The sequence below is a fragment of the Amblyraja radiata genome, chromosome 7 (genome assembly GCF_010909765.2).
Source record: "Amblyraja radiata isolate CabotCenter1 chromosome 7, sAmbRad1.1.pri, whole genome shotgun sequence".
Classification (NCBI taxonomy): Eukaryota; Metazoa; Chordata; class Chondrichthyes; order Rajiformes; family Rajidae; genus Amblyraja; species Amblyraja radiata.
This window is the reverse complement of record NC_045962.1, coordinates 7,096,151-7,118,084: the sequence shown is the minus strand read 5'-3', so window position 1 is coordinate 7,118,084 and position 21,934 is coordinate 7,096,151. Positions and strand designations below refer to the sequence as shown.

At 43.5% G+C, this 21,934-nt stretch overlaps 1 protein-coding gene across 1 annotated transcript in view; it reads right to left on the bottom strand.

Annotated features, from left to right (window-relative positions):
* The window catches only part of LOC116974988 (collagen alpha-3(VI) chain-like), a 158,709-nt gene that overhangs the window by 33,803 nt on the left and 102,972 nt on the right, over nucleotides 1-21,934 (bottom strand). The window contains exons 28-41 of the mRNA XM_033023629.1: nucleotides 20,965-21,018; nucleotides 20,176-20,211; nucleotides 18,394-18,456; nucleotides 18,223-18,285; nucleotides 14,626-14,688; nucleotides 14,463-14,525; nucleotides 9,702-9,752; nucleotides 5,823-5,858; nucleotides 5,675-5,737; nucleotides 2,726-2,788; nucleotides 1,462-1,494; nucleotides 1,339-1,375; nucleotides 1,216-1,227; nucleotides 632-1,122 (exon numbers count right to left, since the gene is read on the bottom strand). Coding sequence (XP_032879520.1) covers nucleotides 632-1,122; nucleotides 1,216-1,227; nucleotides 1,339-1,375; nucleotides 1,462-1,494; nucleotides 2,726-2,788; nucleotides 5,675-5,737; nucleotides 5,823-5,858; nucleotides 9,702-9,752; nucleotides 14,463-14,525; nucleotides 14,626-14,688; nucleotides 18,223-18,285; nucleotides 18,394-18,456; nucleotides 20,176-20,211; nucleotides 20,965-21,018 — 1,128 coding nt within the window. The remainder of the gene's footprint in view (nucleotides 1-631; nucleotides 1,123-1,215; nucleotides 1,228-1,338; nucleotides 1,376-1,461; nucleotides 1,495-2,725; nucleotides 2,789-5,674; nucleotides 5,738-5,822; nucleotides 5,859-9,701; nucleotides 9,753-14,462; nucleotides 14,526-14,625; nucleotides 14,689-18,222; nucleotides 18,286-18,393; nucleotides 18,457-20,175; nucleotides 20,212-20,964; nucleotides 21,019-21,934) is intronic.

Sequence of the window (21,934 nt, the reverse complement as noted above, 5' to 3'; positions counted from 1 at the left end):
CCACGTGAACCAACCTGATCTCCCGGTTGCTGGACACTTTAATTCTACTTCCCATTCCTACACAGACCTTTCTGTCCTCTGTCTCCTCCATTGTCAGTGTGAGGCTAAACACAAATTGGAGGAACAGCGTCTCATATTCCTCTAGGGCAGCTTACAGCCCAGTAGTATGAATATTGATTTCCCTCACTTCAGGTAGCCCCGGCATTCCCTCTCTCTCCATCCCTCCCCACCCACGTTGCATCAGCTTCTCATTTTCACCCAACAAACAGCCTGTTTCCGTTATCACCGTTACTTTTTGGCATATCTTTCATTCATTGTTCTCTATCTCTCCACATCAACGACTATATCTCTCGTTTCCCTTATCCCTAAGCAGTCTGAAGAAGGGTCTCGATCCAAAACGTCACCCATTCCTCACCAGAGATGCTGCCTGTCCCGCTGAGTTACTCAAGCTTTTTATGTCCATCTTCAGCGTACTGGACTTGATGGGCCGAATGGCCTAATTCTGCTCCCATCACTTATGACCTTTTGCCCAGTGGTATGAGGCAGTGATCTCCAGCTTGAGGTCTCTGATTTGTTACACTTGAATAGAGAGTATAATTTATCAACGGGCAAAAGGAAAATGGAATCTGACCTGCAGTGCCTGGTTGAGCGCCCTGTCTTCTCGAGGTGAGAGGTAGACGGAGATGATATCCTCACTGGCTAGTTTTGTGATGCCATCTTTGAGGTCTCTGGGCTTGGTTTGTCCATCACTGAAGAACACTGCCACTTTTCTCATCAAAATCCCGCTCCGCACCCTCTTGAATGTGTTTCTCGCCACAAAGAGCATGGCGTTGTCAATACTTGAGACTTTCCTCGACGGGACAAACTGCAGGTTTTTAATCTGTTCGAGGAGGCTTCGCTTATTGTGGGCGCCGCTGAATCGGATCTCGGTGACGATCTCACTGTTATACGTCAGGATGGCAACGCGGGCTCCCTTTGGACAGTTGCCCTCTACTATGTTCAGCTGCTGAACTATGTTGAGAATAGCATTCTTGATGTTCATCAGCTGATTAGCAGTTTTGGAGTTGGATGTGTCGACCACAAAGGCCAGCTCAGTCGGATAGACAGGGCACCCACCTGTACCTGAAGTAAACAATGAAAATAATGGACTTAATTTTCAGATTTTGAGTCAATGATCTGAAATATAATAATTAGTTTCCAAAGTGAGGAACTTACCATAACAGCAAGCTGCAGGGGGGGACAACAGAAAAGGAAAGAATATGAGTTTTATCTTGAATTACAAATTTTTGCCACAAATCTATATCCTTCAAGTTAATATTCATTGTTGAATATACTTACGGCATGTGTCTCTGATTTGACGAACAATCCCACATGTCTAGTACATTGAAAAAGTTAAAAAGGTGTTAGCTATAATATAACAAAATTCAAACGACATGTTATTAGCAACAATATTTTATTTACCTCAATAGATCTTCCGCTTGGTCCTTTTGCACCCTATAGAGAAACAGACATATTAATAAATGTATTACTACAATTATATGACTATAATTTCATCCAGAAATATTTGTGGGAAGGTACATCATATTCATCGGTGCATTTCACAAAGTTGTCGTATACTAAATATAAATCAAAGGTTGATTCTTGATTGAGGAGTTTTCGAGGGAAATAGTAACGAGCTTCAAGGAAATGCGAGGTGGCACATCATGGGGAAGAAATTCATCTTTGATCACTAACTCCCACCCCTGCGTGTGTTGCCTATAATTGTACTCATGCCTGCACCTGACACATAGAAAATCAATGTGAAGATGAAAAAAGAAATTGGATGCATTCCAACAACGCTGCTTGAGGAGGATCCTGAAGGATAGCTACAGAGACCACATCACAAATGAGGAGATCTATGCGGAAACTGCAACAAAGCCTCTCAGCCAGGCCACAGAGGTACGCAGGATGAAATCTGCAGGACATGTACTCAGAATGTCACCAGAACGTGCACCTAACATAGTAATGACATGGCAACGTGACGGAAGAAGGAAAAGAGGCCGACCAAAACTCACATGGAGGCGAACATTCCAGAAGGATTTGGAAGCCCGGGACGCAAGCCTATCAAGGGTGGAAGACGTCGCACATGACCGAACAGAATGGCGAAAGCTTGCTGCCCAATGCACTCAACAGTGTGGGAGAAACTAAGTCTAAAGGGCCTGTCCCACTTGGGCATCATTTGCGCGTAATTTACGCAACATCATTTACGCGTCACGACGCACAACGTGCGCATTACACGCGCATGGTGCGCATTACGCACACATGGTGGGCATCACACACACATGGTGGGCATCACACACACATGGTGGGCATCACACACACATGGTGGGCATTACGTACACATGGTGGGCATTACGCACACATGGTGTGTGGTGACGTAGGCAGTGACGCGTGGTCACGCGCGGCATCCCAGGATTTTGGGATGTACAAAATCTTCGCACGCCATCTGCCTGACGCGCAAATAATGCCCAAGTGAGACAGGCCCTTAAGTAAGTAAGTCTGCACCTTTAGAGCTACAACTTATGGAACAAAGATGGATATAATCAGCAGTCAAGAAGATGGGACAGGCAGCACCTCTGGAGAGGTGAAAGAGATGCATGGTCTGGAGGCAGAGATGCGGAGCGCTGTGTAAAAAATCCCTTGTGGATGAATGAATGCATTGAAGAATCGGGTACAATGAATTTACCTGTGGGCCAGTATAACCTGTATCTCCATTTTCTCCAACATCTCCAGGGTTTCCAGAAAGGCCCTGCAGAAGGAAAGGATCATTCACTTTAAAACAATGAAAGAATAAATACTGTCGTCACCAGGCATGAGAAATGCAATGTTTAATCTTTATCTGAAAATATCCGGTGGAATTACCTTCAGGACTAATCACAAATATACTTTCCACATATTACTGTGCCTCTCTGAAATTGCGTGTGCAGAATGATACATTGATACTGAATCCACATTGATAACTTGGCCATTTTTTCTTGACATATGCATGGACAATGAAGACTGAGATATTTTGATAGTGGTTAACATTTCAACTATTGATCCTTCTCCTTTCCAATGCCTAGATTTAGCAGGTGCACCTATATTACAGATTCTGGCAGAATCAGCCAGACAAACTTCACAGTTTAGCTTAAGCTTTTGTTTTAGAGATACAGCATGGAAACAGGCCCTTCGGCCCATCGAGTCTGCACCGATCCCTGCACACTTACACTAGCCTACACACGAGGGATAATTTACCAAGCAAATTAACCTGCAAATCTGTACATCTTTGAAGTGCGGGAGGAACCCAAAGATCTCGGAGAAAACTCACACAGTCATGGGGAGAACGTGCAAACTCCGTACAGACAGCATCTGTAGTCAGGATCGAACCTGGGTCTCTGGCACTATAAGGCTGCTGCCTTATAGTGCCAGAGACCCAGGTTCGATCCTGACTACTGCTGCGCCACATTGCTGCCCTGACCGGCCCAGTTCTTGTAAGTTCTTGTAAGTTCCATCCTAAGAAATGCACTTTCCTCCCAGCAAGATCTAGTGAATGAAAATGTGCACTTGCTCCAAGTAAACATGGAGCCCTTGTGGAGGAAATGTGTAAGAAAGAACTGCAGATACTGGTTTCAATCGAAGGTAGACATAAATGCTGGAGTAACTCAGTGGGTGAGGCAGCATCTCTGGAGAGAAGGAATGGGCGACGTTTCAGGGCGAGACCCTTCTTCAGCCCTTGTGAGCCTTTGTGGGTTTTCCCTGCCTCAAAGATGATTGTGTTAAATTTGTGTTAAATTTTATTGTGTGCTTTTGTGTGTTCTTTATCATTGTACCGCTGCTGGCAAATTCATTTCACTGTGACGAATAAAACCGTATTGTATTGATAAGCAGAGATTTCCTTTATGGGAAACCAAGTAAAATACAAAATGTTACCATCGTGTTACACGGCACGGAAACAAGCCAGTGTAGGCAGTGATTCATGGTCGCGCCCGGCGCCCCAGGAATTTTGTATCTACAAAATCTTTGCGCGCTATCTGCGTGACGCGCAAATGACGCCCGTGGGACAGGCCCTTAACTCAACGGGACAGGCAGCATCTCTGGAGAGAAGGAATGGGTGACGTTTCAGGTCGAGACCCTTCTGCAGATTCTGAAGACTCTGAAGAAGGGTCTGCTGTTGTCCCACTGAGTTCAGCATTTTGTGACTGTCCCATTGTATCATGCTCATAGTTGCATGACTATTTATGGCTATTTGTTGGAGTTATAATTTATTAAGGCAACAATGGAAAAAATAAAAAATGTGCAAATCTACAGTCTTGCAGGAGTGAAGTTACCCCCAAGGTATGTTACTGTGATAATTTGATGATGTTTCAACGTTTATTTTGCAACTACTCAATTCTGACAAAGGGCTTTTCTTGTTGATTGCTGTCAGAAATGTGAAACAACTTTAAACAGGGACTTCACCAAATATAGGAAAGGCAAGAAACTTTCCTAGACTGATAAATCAAAACAGAATAGCAGCCCAGTTCAGGCCAATATTTAGGTTGGACACTATTTTGGCTTTATTACCAGACAAGAGTAACTTAGGCATCTCATGAATGATGATTTCTGTCTACATACATTGCAAAAAACAAACTGCTGGAGGAAATCAGCAGGCCTGACACCATGTGTGGACAGTAATAAATCAAGGACATTTTGGTCCAGGACAAAATTTCAGACTGATACTGAGCTAAAATATCATCAATCCATTTCCCCGCGCAGATAATGCCTGCCCCTTCATTTTTTATCCTGCAGCAGTGGACTTATTGCTCACTATTCCAGCATTGACAGTCTCGTGTACCTCAACTTACACTGCTGTGTGTTCAAGGCTACTTTTGTAAAGCAACGTTCACAGGGGTGGCAAGGTGGCACAGTGGTAGTAGAGTTGCAGCCTTACAGCAATTACAGTGCCAGAGACCCGGGTTCGATCCTGACCACGGGTGCTGTCTGTGTGGAGTTTGTACGTTCTCCCCGTTACCACATTGGTTTTCTCCGAGATCTTTGGTTTCCTCCCACACTCCAAAGACAAACAGGTACGTAGGCTAATTGGCTTGGTATAAATGTATATTGTCCCTAGTGTGGGTAGGATAGTGTTAGCGTGTGGAGATCGATGGTCGGTTTGGACCCGGCGGGCCGAAGGATCTGTTTCCGCGATGTATCACTGAACTAAACTAAATCACAGAAAGATTTGGCCTGTAAATAAGCTCTTCTGTCCACCAAGGGTGCCTAAACCACTTTATTCTCCCCCCTCCTCAAATTCTACCATTCGTCCATTCACTAAGGCCAACTGGCTCTGCCTAATTAACTAGCATCACATAGATAACTGGGATGTGTTAGGAAACTGATGCATCAGATGGCAATCCATGCAGTCACAGAGAATGTGCAAACTCCATTCAAACAGCACCAGAGATCAGGCTTGGACTGTCATCACCAAAAACACAAGGCGATAAATCTATCACCTATGCACTCTGCCACACCGACAACCTCAACAATAATATTTTAACATAATTGAGTGTCAGTGATATTAAAAAAAATGTTGGCACAAGATAAATGGTTCTATCTCAGCAGCTTAAAATAAATCAAAATAAGGAACAGCAATATTTTCTGAACCTCTAGGACTTACCCTGCGACCTCTGTTTCCTGTCATGCCTAATTTTCCAAGATCCCCATTGACTCCAAGATCACCCTGTTTCAGGAAGGTAATATGGGTTAAAGGACTTCAAACATGGCAGGTGAATCTTTAATTAAAAAATGTTAATAATTCACGTTACCTTTACTCCCAGGGGTCCCACAGGACCTCGTTCACCCTATAAGGCAAAGAACATAATCGACGTGTTAGTAGATACACACTTCATGTCCCTGCAACCCTTATTTCTGATGAAGGTGCAAGTTTGGGCTGAGAAACATAGAAAATAGGTGCAGGAGTTGGCCATTCGGCCCTTCGAGCCACCACTGCCATTCAATATGGTCATGGCTGATCAACCATGTACTTGTCACTTAACCAACTAGTCATGCCTACTATGTTCTGTTGTGCTGAAGCAAAGCAAGAATTTCATTGTCCTAATGAATGAATGAATGAATGAATGAATACGTTTATTGTCATTGCACAATACTGTGCAACGAAATTCCATTACATCTCCTCCGGTTAAAAAAATACAAACACGACAACCATTGACACATATGTACACTTATTAGTAAAATAATAAATAAGTATTTAAAAAGAATTTAAAAGAATTGGCGGCATCAGGGACACATGACAATAAACTCTCTTGAATCTTGAATCTTGAACCAAAATCAGTACCCCGTTCCAGCTTTCTCCCCAATTCCCTTGATTCTGTTAGCCCTGAGTGCTATATCTAACTCCAGCTGCGATACAATCCAATTTGTCCAACTATCCTTCCATTCCTACCCAAAGAGATCATTCTGCTCATATTCTACGCCAATTTAACTTCTCCACTCATTGCTCGCCTACCTTCTTGAAGTGAAACAGGGAGTGATGGTGGAGGCTGATGATGAAAAGATAATTTTTCCCACTTGCCCAAGAGGCAACACTATGAGGTTGAGATGAACTAACTCAGCATGGGTTTATCCTAAACATGTTATGTCCCTGGTCTACACACACGACTGAACTAGTCAGTAGACCACTTTATATAATTACTTGCCCAATTGATTATTGTACTGATTTTTTATATTTAGAGTCATAGAGTTATACAGCTCAGAAACGGGCATTTCTTTCCCAATCATCTTGCCTCATCAATCTCATTTGCTCACATTAAATCCACATCCTTCTGTGCTTTGTCCATTGAAGTGCCTTCAAAATGTGTGTTCCAGTTACCAAGCATTCTCTGTGTAAAGAAACGTTCCCCTCAGAACCCCTTTAAAATTAATTCTTTCCGCCTTAAGTCCATGCTCACTTGTTTGTGTAACCCCCTACAGAGGCAAAACTATTCTGATGATCTACCCCAATTAATCCATGTAATTTTATGTACTTCTCAGATCATCTCTCAGCCTCCTATATTCCTGGAAAGCAGGTCCATCTTATCCAATCTTTCTCATACCCAAAGTCCTCCAAACCAGGCTATATCCTAGTTAATCTTCTCTACCCACACACAGTACAATCATTTCCTTCATGTGCTATCACAACAGGAACGGCACACAATACTCCAACTCCTGCCTAACGAGATGTTTTGTAAAGTGACAACATTACTTCTCAACTTTTATATTTTACGCTACAACCTATGAAGCCAAGCAAGCCATATGCCTTGATGGACACAAAATGCTGGAGTAACTCAGCGGGACAGGCAGCATCTCTGGAGAGAAGGAATGGGTAACGGTTCGGGTCGAAACCCTTCTTCAGACTGAGACTTCTTCAGACTTCTTCAGGGGTCTGAAGAAGGGTCTCGACCTGAAACATCACCCATTCCTTCTCTCCAGAGATGCTGCCTGACCCGCTGAGTTACTCCAGCATTTGGTGTGTATCTTTGGTGTAAACCAGCATCTGCAGTTCCATCCTACAGATGTCATATTCCTTCTTCACCATCCTGTTGAACTGTGTCACCAATTTCAGGGAACGATGGACTTGAACATCAACATTCCTTCCTGTCCCACTATTTATTGTACATGTCCTGCACCCATTTGACTTCCAAAGATGCATCGCTCAGCACTTATTGGGATTAAATTCCATTTACCAATGGTCTGCTTAACTTTCCACCTGACTTATATCCTACTGTAGCCTTTGACAACCTTTCCTTGCTATCCACAACACCACCTACATTCAAGTCATCTAAAGACTTGCCAATGAACTGTCTATATTCACATCCAAGTGATGAATAATATACCACATACAGCAAGACCTACGTCAGTGTATGAGTATAGAAGTTGGGAGATCATGTTGCAGTTGTATGAGATGGTGGTGAGACCACATTTAGAGTATTGTGTTCTGGGCACCATAGTAAAGGAAATATGTTATCAACAGACAACTGTATAGAGAAGATTTACGAGGGTGTTGCCAGAACTAGAGGGTCTGAGCTATAGGGAGAGGTTGAGTAGGCTGGGACTCTATTCCTTGGAGCACAAGAAGATGAGGGGTGATCTTATAGAGGTGTATAAAATCACGAGAGGAATAGATTGGGTAGATGCTCTTGCCAGAGCAGGTGAATCAAGGACCAGAGGATATAGGTTTAAGGTGAAGAGGAAAAGATTTAATGGGAATCTGAGGGGTAACTTTTTCACACAAAGGGTGGTGGGTGTATGGATCAAGCTGTCGGAGGAGGTAGTTGAGGCAGGGACTATCCCAATGTTTAAGAAACAGTTAGACAGATACACGGATAGGACAGGTTTGGAGGGATATGGACCAAACGCAGGCAGGGACATGTAGCTGGGACATGTTGGCCGGTGTGGGCAAGTTGGGTCAAAAGGCCCGTTTCCACGTGGTATAATTCTATGATTCTAGCACTGGTCACAAACATTTAACCAGAGAAGGATCCCTCCACCACTGCCTTCTGCCTCCAGTTCACCTTCCGCACCTTATGCTTTACTCTTCTGCACCAGCCCATCAAGCAGGACCTTGTCAGATGACATATCCACATAAATAAAGTCCGTCACACTGCGTGCACCAAGCCTTAGTTCTCTTCTCATCATGCTCATTCAAATTAGTTAGTAACCACGTATAGATTTTAAGCCTACAGTTGTAGTTGGGAAGTTTAATTAAAAACAGCAACTAGAATGGTGGAAGAAACGTTACAGAATGTGGCATTTGCTCATTGTGTTTGTGCAGGTAGCTCAATTAACCATGCAACTTCTCTCTCATAGGTACTGTCATAGAACTTGTTAGTTTATTATTCAGAATCTCATCTCATAAGGTCATAAACAGAATAAGGCCATTTGGCCCATCAAGTCTACTGCCATTCAATCATGGCTGGTCTATCTCTTCCTCCTAACCCCATTCTCCTGCCTTCTCCCCATCACCCCGGGCACCCGCACTAATCAAGAATCTATCTATCTCTGCCTTAAAAGTATCCACTGACTTGGCTTCCACAGCCTACCATGGCAAAGAATTCCATAGATTCACCTCCCTCTGACTAAAGGAATTCCTCCTCATCTCCTTCCTAAAGGTAAGTCCTTTAATTCTGAGGCTATGACTTCTAGTCATAGACTCTCCCACTAGTGAAACATTCTCGCCACATCCACGCTATCCAACCTCTTCACTATTAGCTAAGTTTCAACGAGGTTACCCCTCATCCTTCTAAATTCCAGCGAGTACAAGCTCAGTGCTGACAAAGGCTCATCACCTGAACTCTTTTTCTATGAGCCAACTGAACTCAACTGGTTTGCAGCTTCTATCAATCCTGCTCATCACTGAGTAGTGGCTGGAAAGTAGATGAGATCAGTCGTCATCTAATTATTGTTGCACATAAGTTAGTTATTTCTGTCTGGGTTTAAACTCTTCCTTTCCTATTTAGCGGTGTGGTGCAAATTTTGTAACAATAGACAGGACCTTGATAACCATATCATCCCTAACCAATGTGAACGTTTCATTCTGTTTTCCTGTCGCCTGTTTATTCTGTACTACACAAGGTGTCTCCGTTCCATAATGTCCTGGGTTGTTGCGGTTGCGTGAGAATGCCCTTAACTCATTGAAAACAACTGACCTGTCTGCCTTTGGTCCCATGTTTGCCAATTCCATTTACTCCATCTTCACCCTGGGACAGAAAGTTAAGTATTAAAAACAGTGGAACCCATAAAAACAAACAAATGTTATCGCTTTGTACACATTTTAACATTGGCATGTATGCACAACCATAACTCAGAACGAGGAATCATAGACATCCACACATTAGACCTGTCATTTCTGTGCTGGCCCTTTGGTAGTTATATCCTGCCTAGCCCCACTTCTCTCCTTTATGGGCCTGTCCCACTTACGGGACCTTTTTCGGTGACTTGCTGGCACCCATCATAATCGCAGCAGGTAGCCGAAAATTCTCAACATGTTGAATATCCAACGGCGACGAGAAAAAGGTACATGTCGCCTGTTTGTTGGTGAGCAGTCGCCCATAGAATCATACCTTTTTCTGGCCGCTGCTGGATTTTCAACATGTTGAACATTTTCGGCAACCTGCTGCAACTATGACGGGTGCCAGCAAGTCGCCGAAAAAAATCGCGTAAGTGGGACAGGCCCTTTAGTCTTCAATTCTGGAAGCTCCTTATTGTCAAATAAGCATCCGATTCCTTTTTAAAATTAGTGTCTTCATAACTTATTTAGGTGAAGCATTTTGAAAATTCTGGGTTATACAACAGAATTAGTACTCATATTCTCTTCAGAAGGTTTTGCGATGGATTGTCAGCTGGTTGTTGCTGTGCTTGCCTGAGAAAACAACTTTCTTCTATAAAGGGCTTGTACATCCCAAAATCCTGGGTCACCACGCACCATGCATACGTAATGCGCACCATGCGCGCATTATGCACACGTCACAACGCGTGCGTCATGACGCCTAAATGATGTCGCGTAAATGACGCGCAAATGACGCCCAAGTCTTTTACTGTCTTGTGAACCTCTGTTTGGCCACTTCTTTTCCAAGGAGCTCAGTTCTAACCGAGCTAACCTCACTGGTCATCCCTGGTAACACCCAGTAATCTATCTCTGACTTTTTGAAGATTTACACAACTTTTAAAAAAGTGCAAGGCCCAGAATACTTTTGCTGAAACCTAATCAGCAAGTTATTCCTTGGAATAGCTTTTATATTTCTATTGGCTTACGTCAAGATTCTCCATTAGCTACTGGTATAGATTAGGTGGTGAAAGAAGTGCTCACATCAGGGCCACGTTGTGAGAAAAGTTGGCCCAGTGGTGCAGCAGGTAGAGCTGTTGCCTTGCAGTGCCACCGACCTGTGTTTGATCCTGATCTTCAGAGCCGTCACAGTAATTTGTACGTACTCACTGTGACGATGTTAATTCTTGGGTTGGCAGGAGTGCCACATATTGAGAGAATGGAGCGACTGGGCTTGTATACTCTGCGGTAGGCTCCTTTATATTGAGAGAACTGACACCAAATATGGGACATTATGCATTTATTACTGAATAGGTTACTGGAGCCTAAAATAAACAGTTTCACTGAGTTCTGTATCCTGAAGGACATTGGGTTTAAGAAGGAACTGCAGTTGCTGGAAAATCGAAGGTAGACAAAAGTGCTGGAGAAATGCAGCGGGTGCAGCAGCATCTAGGGAGTGAAGGAAATAGGCAACGTTTCAGGCCGAAACCCTTCTTCAGACTCTGAAGAAGGGTTTCGGCCCGAAACGTTGCCTATTTCCTTCGCTCCATAGATGCTGCTGCACCCGCTGAGTTTCTCCAGCACTTTTTTCTACCTCCTGAAGAATGTTGATATTTTCAGGATCGGAGAGGAAAGCCAACTAAATTGATCAGTGAACGGGTTCCAATATGTAATGTTACAAAGTAGTAGGAAAATGCATGGAGTAAAAGGAGTAAAGCTATGGAATAAATACTCTCAGTAGGGTATACAGATTTCAAGATGAAAAAAAAGTCTGCTGGGGGAACTCGGTGGCTCAGACAGCATCTGTGGAGGGAATTGGACAGACAATGTTTTGGATCAAGACCCTTCTGTAGCGCGATAGACACAAAATGCCGGAGTAACTCAGCGGGACAGGCAGCATCTCTAGAGAAAAGGAATGGTTGACGTTTCAGATCGAGACTCTTCTCGACCCTTCTCAGCCTGTCCTGCTGTGTTACTCCAGCATTTTGTGTCTATCTTTCGTTTAAACCAGCATCTGCAGTTCTTTCCTACTCCCTTCTGACGAGTTTAGGGAGACCCTCTCTCACTCCTCTCCCTCTGTGATCCTCTCCAAGACCAAGAAAGTGGTTCACATCACTCCAGTTTTTAGGTCTTTACACTGGCTTCCAGTCTGTCAAAGAATTGATTTCAAAATATTACTGTTGGTTTATAAAGCACTGAATGGTCTCGGGGCCAAAATACATTTGTGAACTTCTGCTACATTATGAACCATCCAGACCTCTGTGATTGTCTGGGACACGTCTGCTTTCTGTCCCCAGAGTCAGAACTAAACATGGAGAAGCAGCGTTTAGTTTATATGCACCACATATATGGAACAAACTTCCAGAAAAATGCAGGTCCGCTCCAACTCTCAGTTCTTTTAAATCGGGGCTGAAGACTTTACTGTTTGACGCTAACTTTAATTAAATAAAATAATTATTCACTTCTTACACTGCACTGTAACTTTTATTCTTGTATTTTATACTTGTCTCATTCTATTTTAGCTTGTTTATAGATTTTCTAATCTTTTTAATGACTGTTTTTAATTGCTTTTGATTGCTCTTTAATGCTTTGTGTAAAACACTTTGAATTGCCTTGTTGTTGAAATGTGCTTTATAAATAAACTTGCTTGCTTGCTATGATGTTCCTGCTGTTCGTGTTCTCCCGTTGGGGATTGTACCGGGTTCAAGAATGATTTTTGAAGAGGGAAAACACTAAGAAATATAGTGAGGGAGTGGATAGGAATGTTGGCCTATTTAATGACAGGAAATTGACTGGACTTTCCAAGCTGTGATGGCTTTCTGCTGTTTTACAAAAACTCACTGCAAGTGACTAGGTTATATCTGTCACTTATAAAACAATGGGATGTCTACTGTGCAGGGTAAAATTATTTGTTAACTGGTAAGTTGGCAGAACATGGAAAATCATCTCGACAGCATGCAGAATAAAGACAGGGTTCAGAGCTAAAGGGATAAGGCTGGCATTCCTAAAGCTTATGACCGAGAAGTAATCTATTTAGATGCTTAAAAAGGGTTTACATTAGGCAGATAAAGACAATCTATTTCTTCTGGTGGGGTAGTCAGTCCAGAGGTCCCATGCCTAAAACAGAATCATTTCAGCATGGGAGGCATGATGGTGCAGCGGTAGTACCAGAAACACGGGTTTGATCCTGTCTATGGGTACTGTCTATACGGAATTTCTACCGCGATTCCGGATTTTTACCCACATTCCAAAAACATGCAGGTGTGTTGGCTAATGGTACCAGGTGTGTCGGAGAGAACGAGTGTATGGGTGATCGCTGGTTAGCATGGACTCTGCGGGCCAAAGGGCCTGGTTACATGCTGCTTCTCCAAGCTAAACTAAAGAGTGAGTGTTCCTTCAGGGTAAATGTGCTGGGAATTTGAAACATTCTCCCCCAACAAATGGCTTTCAATAGTGCGTCACTTACTCGGGAGAAACAGTTTAATATTATGCAAAAGGGAAAAGTATAAATGTTATGGAATGGCAGCAGAGGATATTTCAGTTAGACTAAATGGCCGAGAAGGCTTGAAGGGATTAAAAAAAGTCCTGCCGGATAGCTGATGAAGTCAAAACTTCCCATTTAGACTCAAAATCCCATTTAGCTATGAAATATATATTTTTTAATTTATTCATTCATGAGCAGGAGATACAGCTGCCAAAATCAACATTGATTATCAAAGGCATTTGAGGGTCGATCATCATGTTTGGCCTGGAGTCACACACAATTCAGACCAATTTATCAAGGCAGATGTTATTTCCTGATGGAAACTCACAAAATTGTTGGGTTAGTATGACAAAGCGCTGGTTTAATGGTCACAGGTTTAGTTTAGATTAGATTAGTTTAGAGATACAGTGCGGAAGCAGGCCCTTCGGCCCACCGAGCCCGCACCGACCAGCGATTCCCGCACATTAACACTATCCTACACTAGGGATATTTTTTACATTTATACCAAGCCGATTAACCTACAAGCCTGTACGTCTTTGGCGTGTGGGAGGAAACCGCAGTTCTCGGAGAAAAACCCACGCAGGTCACGGGGAGAACGGACAAACTCTGTACAGACAGTCGGGATCGAGCCCGGGTCTCTGGTGCTGTAAGCACTGTACGGCAGCAACTCTACTGCTGCGCCACCCTAATGAGGCTAGCTTTAGTCCTGGTTTTGAGCTTCTGAGCAAGTCTGAGCATCACACTGGGGGTTCGAAGAATCAAAAATGACACAACATTTGAGAGAAATATTGACATTTGTACAACAAAACTGCCTAAATGTTACCATAGCAAAGGTGATGGTGATGTCAGCTCATAAACTCTGCGAACTGCAGTTGGTGTTCCCTGCTCTTCTACAGGCCAAACCTATCACCAAGGTCATGGGCAGGGTGTTATTTTGGATGGAGATAACTGGCAGGGTGTGAATTGATTAATGGTGGACACGAAATGCTAGAGTAACTCAGCGAGGCAGGCAACATATCTGGAGAGAAGGAATGGGTGATGTTTTGGGCCGAGACCCTTCTTCAGGCAGTGGATGGTAATGCACTCACATGCTTGTCATGTTGCTTGCATCTGTGCTGGATGCAAAACTAAGTGTCACGACTTTAAAGGGACAACACTTACCATTTCTCCACGTGGACCTGTGGGGCCAACTTCACCCTTCTTTCCAGGGTCCCCAGGCTCACCCTGCACGGAAATGGGTGAACAAAGATAAAACGTCAGCCACAACTATTCTTCATCATTTCTCACCTTTCCACCATCAAAAGGTTTTAAATGCGTGACGTACCTTTCTTCCGTTCACTCCAATTTTCCCTCTTGGCCCATTTGGTGCTTCACCACCAGCCGGTCCCTGGAACAGAACAAAATACATCTTTAAACCAGCACACTGAAATAAGAAAGCCATTCTCAAAATCAATAGAAGAACATGTTGATTCCGATGTGTTGGAAGGAACTGCAGATGCTGGTTGAAAATCAGAATGTTTATTCTGATACCTTTCTTAGAACCCTGGTTGCATTTCTAGAAAGAATCAGACTAATGGAAGCAAGCAGGGTCATAAATACAGGTTTTATACAGATGCGTTACGGACACTGCCTGGAATCCCACTGTAGTCTAGTTTCGAGATACAGTGCGATCACCCCTTACGCTAGCACTATCCTACACACACTGGGGACAATTTATCATTTTACTGAAGCCAATTAACCTACAAACCTGTACGACTTTGGAATGTGGGAGGGAACCGACAAAACCCGGAGAAAACCCACGCAGGTCACAATAGACAGCAGACAATAGGCAGGAGTAGGCCATTCGGCCCTTCGAACCAGAACCGCCATTCAATGTGATCATGGCTGATCATCCCCAATCAGTACCCCGTTCCTGCCTTCTCCCCATATCCCCTGACTCCGCTATCTTTAAGAGCCGTATCTACCTCTCTCTTGAAAGCATCCAGAGAACCGGCCTCCCCTCATGGGGAGAACGTACAAACTCTGTACAGACAGCACCCGTAGTCGGGATCGAACCCGGGTCCGTGGCGTTGGGAGGCAGTGACTCTACTGCTGTGCCACCGTGCCGCCCACCTAAGTCGTTACTTTCTCTGCTTTTGTGGAGGGAGCATGAATGCTGGAAAGTTGAATGCCACAGGTCCAGTGTGGAAAGGTGGTCTATGAGAACTGGTGCTGTGCAGGCCGTGACAAGTGTCGCAGCCGCTGAGTGGCACGCTGTGTGGCTCAGTACTGCACTCTGACCAGCACTGTGAGAGAGGAACCATTGCTGGGGTCTTGGTCCATGTGTAGACTGATCCTATGATTTGTCCCATGAACTCCTGTGGTATCAAATGGCAATTTCTGTTCTCATTCTTGGCACTTCTCCCCAGCCCTACAATATGTCTCCATATTAACAGGTCCAAGAGCTAGCAATCACTGCAGAGATTGTTGTCATTACAGGTCACCCCCAAATTACTATGGTTGGCCTATGGAAATTTGCCCTAACGGAATTTGAATAAAATTCACTCTTATGGAATCCACATGGGAAAAAGATAAATAAGCACAGAATGTGAAAGAAACAAATGTTGTGTTTTTTTATTTCTGGTCAATAAGGTTAGGGTACAATCTTATTTGGTTGGCAGTCACGGTGGATTCCTGCTGCACCACACCCTTTCTAGTTAACGGACATGTGAACGGGCGGCTTGGAGAAGAGCGCAAGGAATCCGCATCTTCTCTGACATAAAAGAATGGGTCAACTGGGCTTGTATTCACTAAAATTTAGGATGAGAGGGAAACTTACAGAAACATCTAAAATTCTTAAGGGATTGGACAGGCCAGATGCAGGAGACATGTTCCCGATGTTGGGGGAGTCCAGAACCAGGGGTCACACATAGTTTAAGAATAAGGGGTAGGCCATTTAGGACTGAGATTAGGAAACACTTTTTCACCCAGGGAGTTGTGAATCTGTGGAATTTTCTGCCACAGGAGGCAGTGGAGGCCAATTCACTGGATGTTTTCAAGAGAGAGTTAGATATGGCTCTTGGGGCTAACCAAATTATGTGTTATGGGGAGAAAGCAGGAACGGGTTACTGATTCTGGATGACCAACCATGATTATAGTGAATGGCTGGGCTGGTTGGAAGAGTCAAATGACCTACTCCCACACCTATTTTCTGTGGTTTCTATGTTTCTGTGCTGCAGTAGCCATGGCCAGCTCCTTAAAGTAATCCCTCAGCCTTTACCCCACCCCCACTGTCAACACACTTTAACCTATTAACTCCCCCCTTGCACACCACCTTTCTCTCATGCACCCCAATCTACAAATTCCATCCTTTTCCCTGATTTATCCACTTCCTCATCCCTGAGCCCTGCGTGTGAGGGAAAGATACCAAACAGGTGAAGGGCACGGTAGCACTGGGATATCTCTTCACGTTTCCTCAGATGGGAGAGGGGTGGCGAAGAAGGAGATCGGCTTTGATTGCTAACCCAACTGACCGGTGACGTTGTGTCTGAACCTTGTTGCCCCATGGTAATGAGTGAGTAACAATAAAACTTGACAAATTCTGTTATTTCTTTCTCAGCAATGGCCTTGTCCATTCTGAGTCTAATATTGGACTCGGCTGGTAAATAACAGCGGTGGATCACTTTGTCATCACCAATAAAATAGTTTAATATGAGAAAAAATAAAACATCCCACTTAGAACATGATATTTAAATGGGAAATATGTTTAATAGCTCATTTTTTAAATGAGCCTCAGATCCTCACAATTTTGTTTTAATTCTGATCCTTGTTTTTGTTATGTGCATACCCTAATCTTGCCTGTTTGAACATTTCAATCTGAATGGAGTTGAAGACCCCATGGTTTTAATTAATAAAATAAGGAGGAAGGAAGTCTTTCAAGGAATATTCTCAGGGGAAAGCTGAAATAAGCCAGAACATTTTCAAAATTCTTAGCAAGTCAGATGATCCCTGGAGAGTGAACTAAAGGTAATATTTCAGTCGATAACACTTAATGATGTGAAAGATCATCATTGCCTGAATCATTAACTTTACTGCTCGTCACAGATGCTGCCAGATCAGCTGAGTGTTTGTAGTATTTTCTGTTCTTTATTTATCTCATGATACTGGTGGTGGCCCATCGGAGATGACGATAGCATGGTTGTGCAGTCTCATGTCTTGAGGGATCGAGTGTGGCTCACCGGTCATAAGTGATAGGAGCAGAATTAGACCTGTCGGCCCATCATGTCCACTCCGTCATTCAATAGACAACAGACAATAGGTACAGGAGTAGGCCATTCGGTGCTTCGAGCCAGCACCACCATTCAGTGTGATCATGGCTGATCATCCACAATCAGTACCCCGTTCCTGCCTTCTCCCCATATCCCTTCAATCCTCTATTTTTAAGAGATCTATCTAACTCTCTCTTGAAAGCCTCCAGAGAATTGGCCTCCACAGTCTTCTGAGGCAGAGAATTCCACAGATTCACAACTCTCTGTGTGAAAAAGTGTTTCCTCATCTCCGTTCTAAATGGCTTACCCCTTATTCTTGAACTGTGGCCCCTGGTTCTGGACTCCCCCGACATTGGGAGCATGTTTGGTAGAGTCCATGGCTGATCTATGTCTCCTTCCTAATCCCATTCTCCATCCCGTAACCCCTGACACCTGTACTAATCAAGAATCTACCTATCCCTGCTTTAAAAATATCCATTGACTTGGCCAACCACGGTTTTCAGTGGCAAAGAATTCCACATTCTTTGTCAACAAGTCCGATGCATGTGCCACACATGTGAGAGGACTGGGGGCACTTGGAGGACGTTGTGGGAGGATTTAGGGCTGCAGCCTTCCCTCCTTTCTCTTTAAGTCATGATAAATGCTTGGCAAACAGACAAAAATAAATAATTTACCCTTGGACCTCGGATACCAAGTACACCTCCCCGTCCTGGAGCTCCAGATGACCCAAGTTCACCCTATAGGCACAAACAGAGTTGTTGTCACAATAGGTACACGTTGCTCATATTAGTAAGCTCCTGAGAACTTGGCAACGAGAATTAGAGTTTATTAAGTACGTTACTTACTAGTTGGCCTCTAAACCCTGACAATCCTGGAGGCCCTGCGGTCCCGGGGTTTCCTGATCCACCCTAAATGTACCAGATAAAATAAAGATAAATTAAACTTGTTTGACGTCTGTCAAAACAATTAAGTTGTCAAGTCTCTAATTTCAAGTAACGCTTGCTTTCCCTCGCTCTCCGTCCCTCCCCCATCCTAGGTCTTCGACTAGATCTACTGTCGTCCTGATTAAATATTACTGTTTGTATGCCTCGTTGTCACCTTCCCCTGAGCTAATAATTCTACATTTCCTTATCATTGTCTGATTTGATCTGTCATTTTCATATCTAATTGGCCTGTCCCACTTAGGTGATTTTTTAGGCAACTACAGGCGACTAGTTTGTCGCCACATGTTCGCCGGTGGTCGCCTCAGTCGCGCAAAAAGTCGTAGCGTCTTTCTGGTCGCCGCTAAATTTTCGACCTGTTAAAAACATTTTGGCGACAGTGGGTTTGACGCCAATGAGCGTAGCTTGACTTCTCCTGACTTAGGCGCTGTCGTAGGTTGTCGCCAGGATGACGTAGGTTGTCGCTGGTTTTTCGGCGACCTACCACGACTATGACAGTTGCCGGCAGTTGCCCAAAACATCGCCATGGGACAGGCCCATTACCCTTCCATATCCCTAGACTCCCTCTCCCCTGACTCTCAGTCTCGACCCAAAACATCATCCGCTCTTCTCCAGAGATGCTGCCTGTCCTGCTGAGTTACTCCTGATTGTTGTGTCTCTTGTTTTGGATACTTTAGGCATTTCCTCTGGCTACAATAGAAACTGTTTAGTCATAGTCATGGTTTAAGAAGGAACTGCTGATGCTGGAAAAATTGCAGGTAGACAAAAATGCTGGAGAAACTCCAGACTATTATCTAAATGGTGGCCGACTAGGAAAAGGGGAGATGCAGCGAGACCTGGGTGTCATGGTACACCAGTCATTGAAAGTGGGCATGCAGGTGCAGCAGGCATTGAAGAAAGCGAATGGTATGTTAGCTTTCATAGCAAAAGGATTTGAGTATAGGAGCAGGGAGGTTCTACTGCAGTTGTACAGGGTCTTGGTGAGACCACACCTGGAGTATTGCGTACAGTTTTGGTCTCCAAATCTGAGGAAGGACATTATTGCCATAGAGGGAGTGCAGAGAAGGTTCACCAGACTGATTCCTGGGATGTCAGGACTGTCCTATGAAGAAAGACTGGATAGACTTGGTTTATACTCTCTAGAATTTAGGAGATTGAGAGGGGATCTTATAGAAACTTACAAAATTCTTAAGGGGTTGGACAGGCTAGATGCAGGAAGATTACTCCCGATGTTGGGGAAGTCCAGGACAAGGGGTCACAGCTTAAGGATAAGGGGGAAATCCTTTAAAACCGAGATGAGAAGAACTTTTTTCACACAGAGTGGTGAATCTCTGGAACTCCCTGCCACAGAGGGTAGTCGAGGCCAGTTCATTGGCTATATTTAAGAGGGAGTTAGATGTGGCCCTTGTGGCTAAGGGGATCAGAGGGTATGGAGAGAAGGCAGGTACGGGATACTGAGTTGGATGATCAGCCATGATCATATTGAATGGCGGTGCAGGCTCGAAGGGCCGAATGGCCTACTCCTGCACCTAATTTCTATGTTTCTATGTTTCTAAACTCAGCGGGTGAGGCAGCATCTATGCAGCGAAGGAAAAGGAGACGTTTCGGGTCGAGACCCTTCTTCAGTCATAGGAAATCTCCAATAAAAAAACAAATATGGAAAGAATGACAAAATGCAAACTGTACTCTTTTTCCTGGTGCTCCTCGGCGACCCTGCGATCCCTGTAACGAGAGAAGGCAAGGCTGTATTACTGAAGCAATATGTCAATGACCAAACCATCCTGCACCCTGAGCAGTCAAGCCTGTATAATTTGTGCATGTTGGGCACAGCGATATGGAGTTCATTTATTCACGTATCAATGTCAATACTTAAGTTTTCAAATATTTGCCCAAGAATATAAATAACATGATTGGTAATATGACTGGAAAGGGAAAAAAAGCCGAAAGAGCAAAGTTGAAAATCCCCTTTTTTTTTTTTACAACTAGTCATTATCAATTTAGGATGGGAAAGTATTTAATGAGACACGATCTTCCAAGTACAATACCATGCCGACTATCCCGAATCAGCCCTTGTCTTTCTAAATGCATGTATGTCTTATCCCTCAGAATACCCACCAGTAAATATCTGACCACAGATGTTAGACTCCCTGGCCTGTAGTTTAGTTCTTTGCCCAGGCTTATCTCTACAGCCCCTCTTAAACTGAGGCACAACTTTTGCTACCCTCCAGTCTTCCAGCACCTCTCCCATATTTAATGATGAATGAAGCATCTTGGCCAGGTCTCCTGCAATTTCCTCTCTAGCTTCCCACAGTGTCCTCGGATATATCTGATCAGGCCCGGGGTATTTGTCTACCTTCATATGCATTAGGACCTTCATCATCTCCTCGCCCATAATACACTGAATCAAATATTTATTTTTATAAAAGGGGTCTGTATCAGTATGCTAGGGCCTGCAGTGTGAACTGGCTTACTTACTCTACTTCCAGCTGGGGCTCGTGACCCTGGACGTCCATCTCCACCTGAATCTCCCTAAATTAGAATTGGATTGAAAAATGTCAGTGAATACACTTTAGTTCACAACAAGTTTTATTTGTTATTTGCACTATTATTTATTGAACTTTTGCTTTTTTCTTCCCCGTTATATACAATGTTTACATATTCACTTTTTCTGTGGCAAGTAAGAATTTCATTGTCCCGTCCAGGACATATGACAATAAAACACTCTTGACTCTTGAAGTTCACAAGTTATAGGAGTAGAATTATGCCATTTGGCCATCGAGTCTACTCTACCATTCAATCATGGCTGATCTCTGCCTCCTAATCCCATTTTCTTGACGTTTCCCCATAACCCTTCACACCTGTTCTAATCAAGAATTTGTCTATCTCGGCCTTAAAAATATTCACTAACAGCCTCCACAGCCCTCTGTGGCAGTGAGTTCCACAGATTAACCACCCTCTGACTAAAGAAGTTCCTCCTCACCTCCTTTCTAAAAGAGCGACCTTTAATTCTGAGGCTATGACCTCTGGTCCTGGACTCTCCCACCAGTGGAAACATCCTTTCCCCATCCACTCTATCTATGCTTTTCATTATTCTGTAAGTTTCAATGAGGTTTCCCCCCTCACCCTTCTAAACTCGCCATCTTAAACTTGTCTTAAAGTTTATATGGCATTACTGCTTTGATCAGAATCTTTCTTATATATAATCAAATTATTATTTAATCACTCTCTTAATGATTTATAACTTTTCTATTCTTTCTCTATCATTATTTCTAAAAAAATAGTAGATAAGTATTACTAGTGTTTTACTTAATGCAAATTGAATTAATTTGATATAAAGTTGTTTGAAGCATTGTAATTGATTACCTTTAATAAAAAAATATATTTAAAAAAAAAAAGAATCAGAATCAGATTTTATTCGCCAAGTATGTTTTGCAACATACGAGGA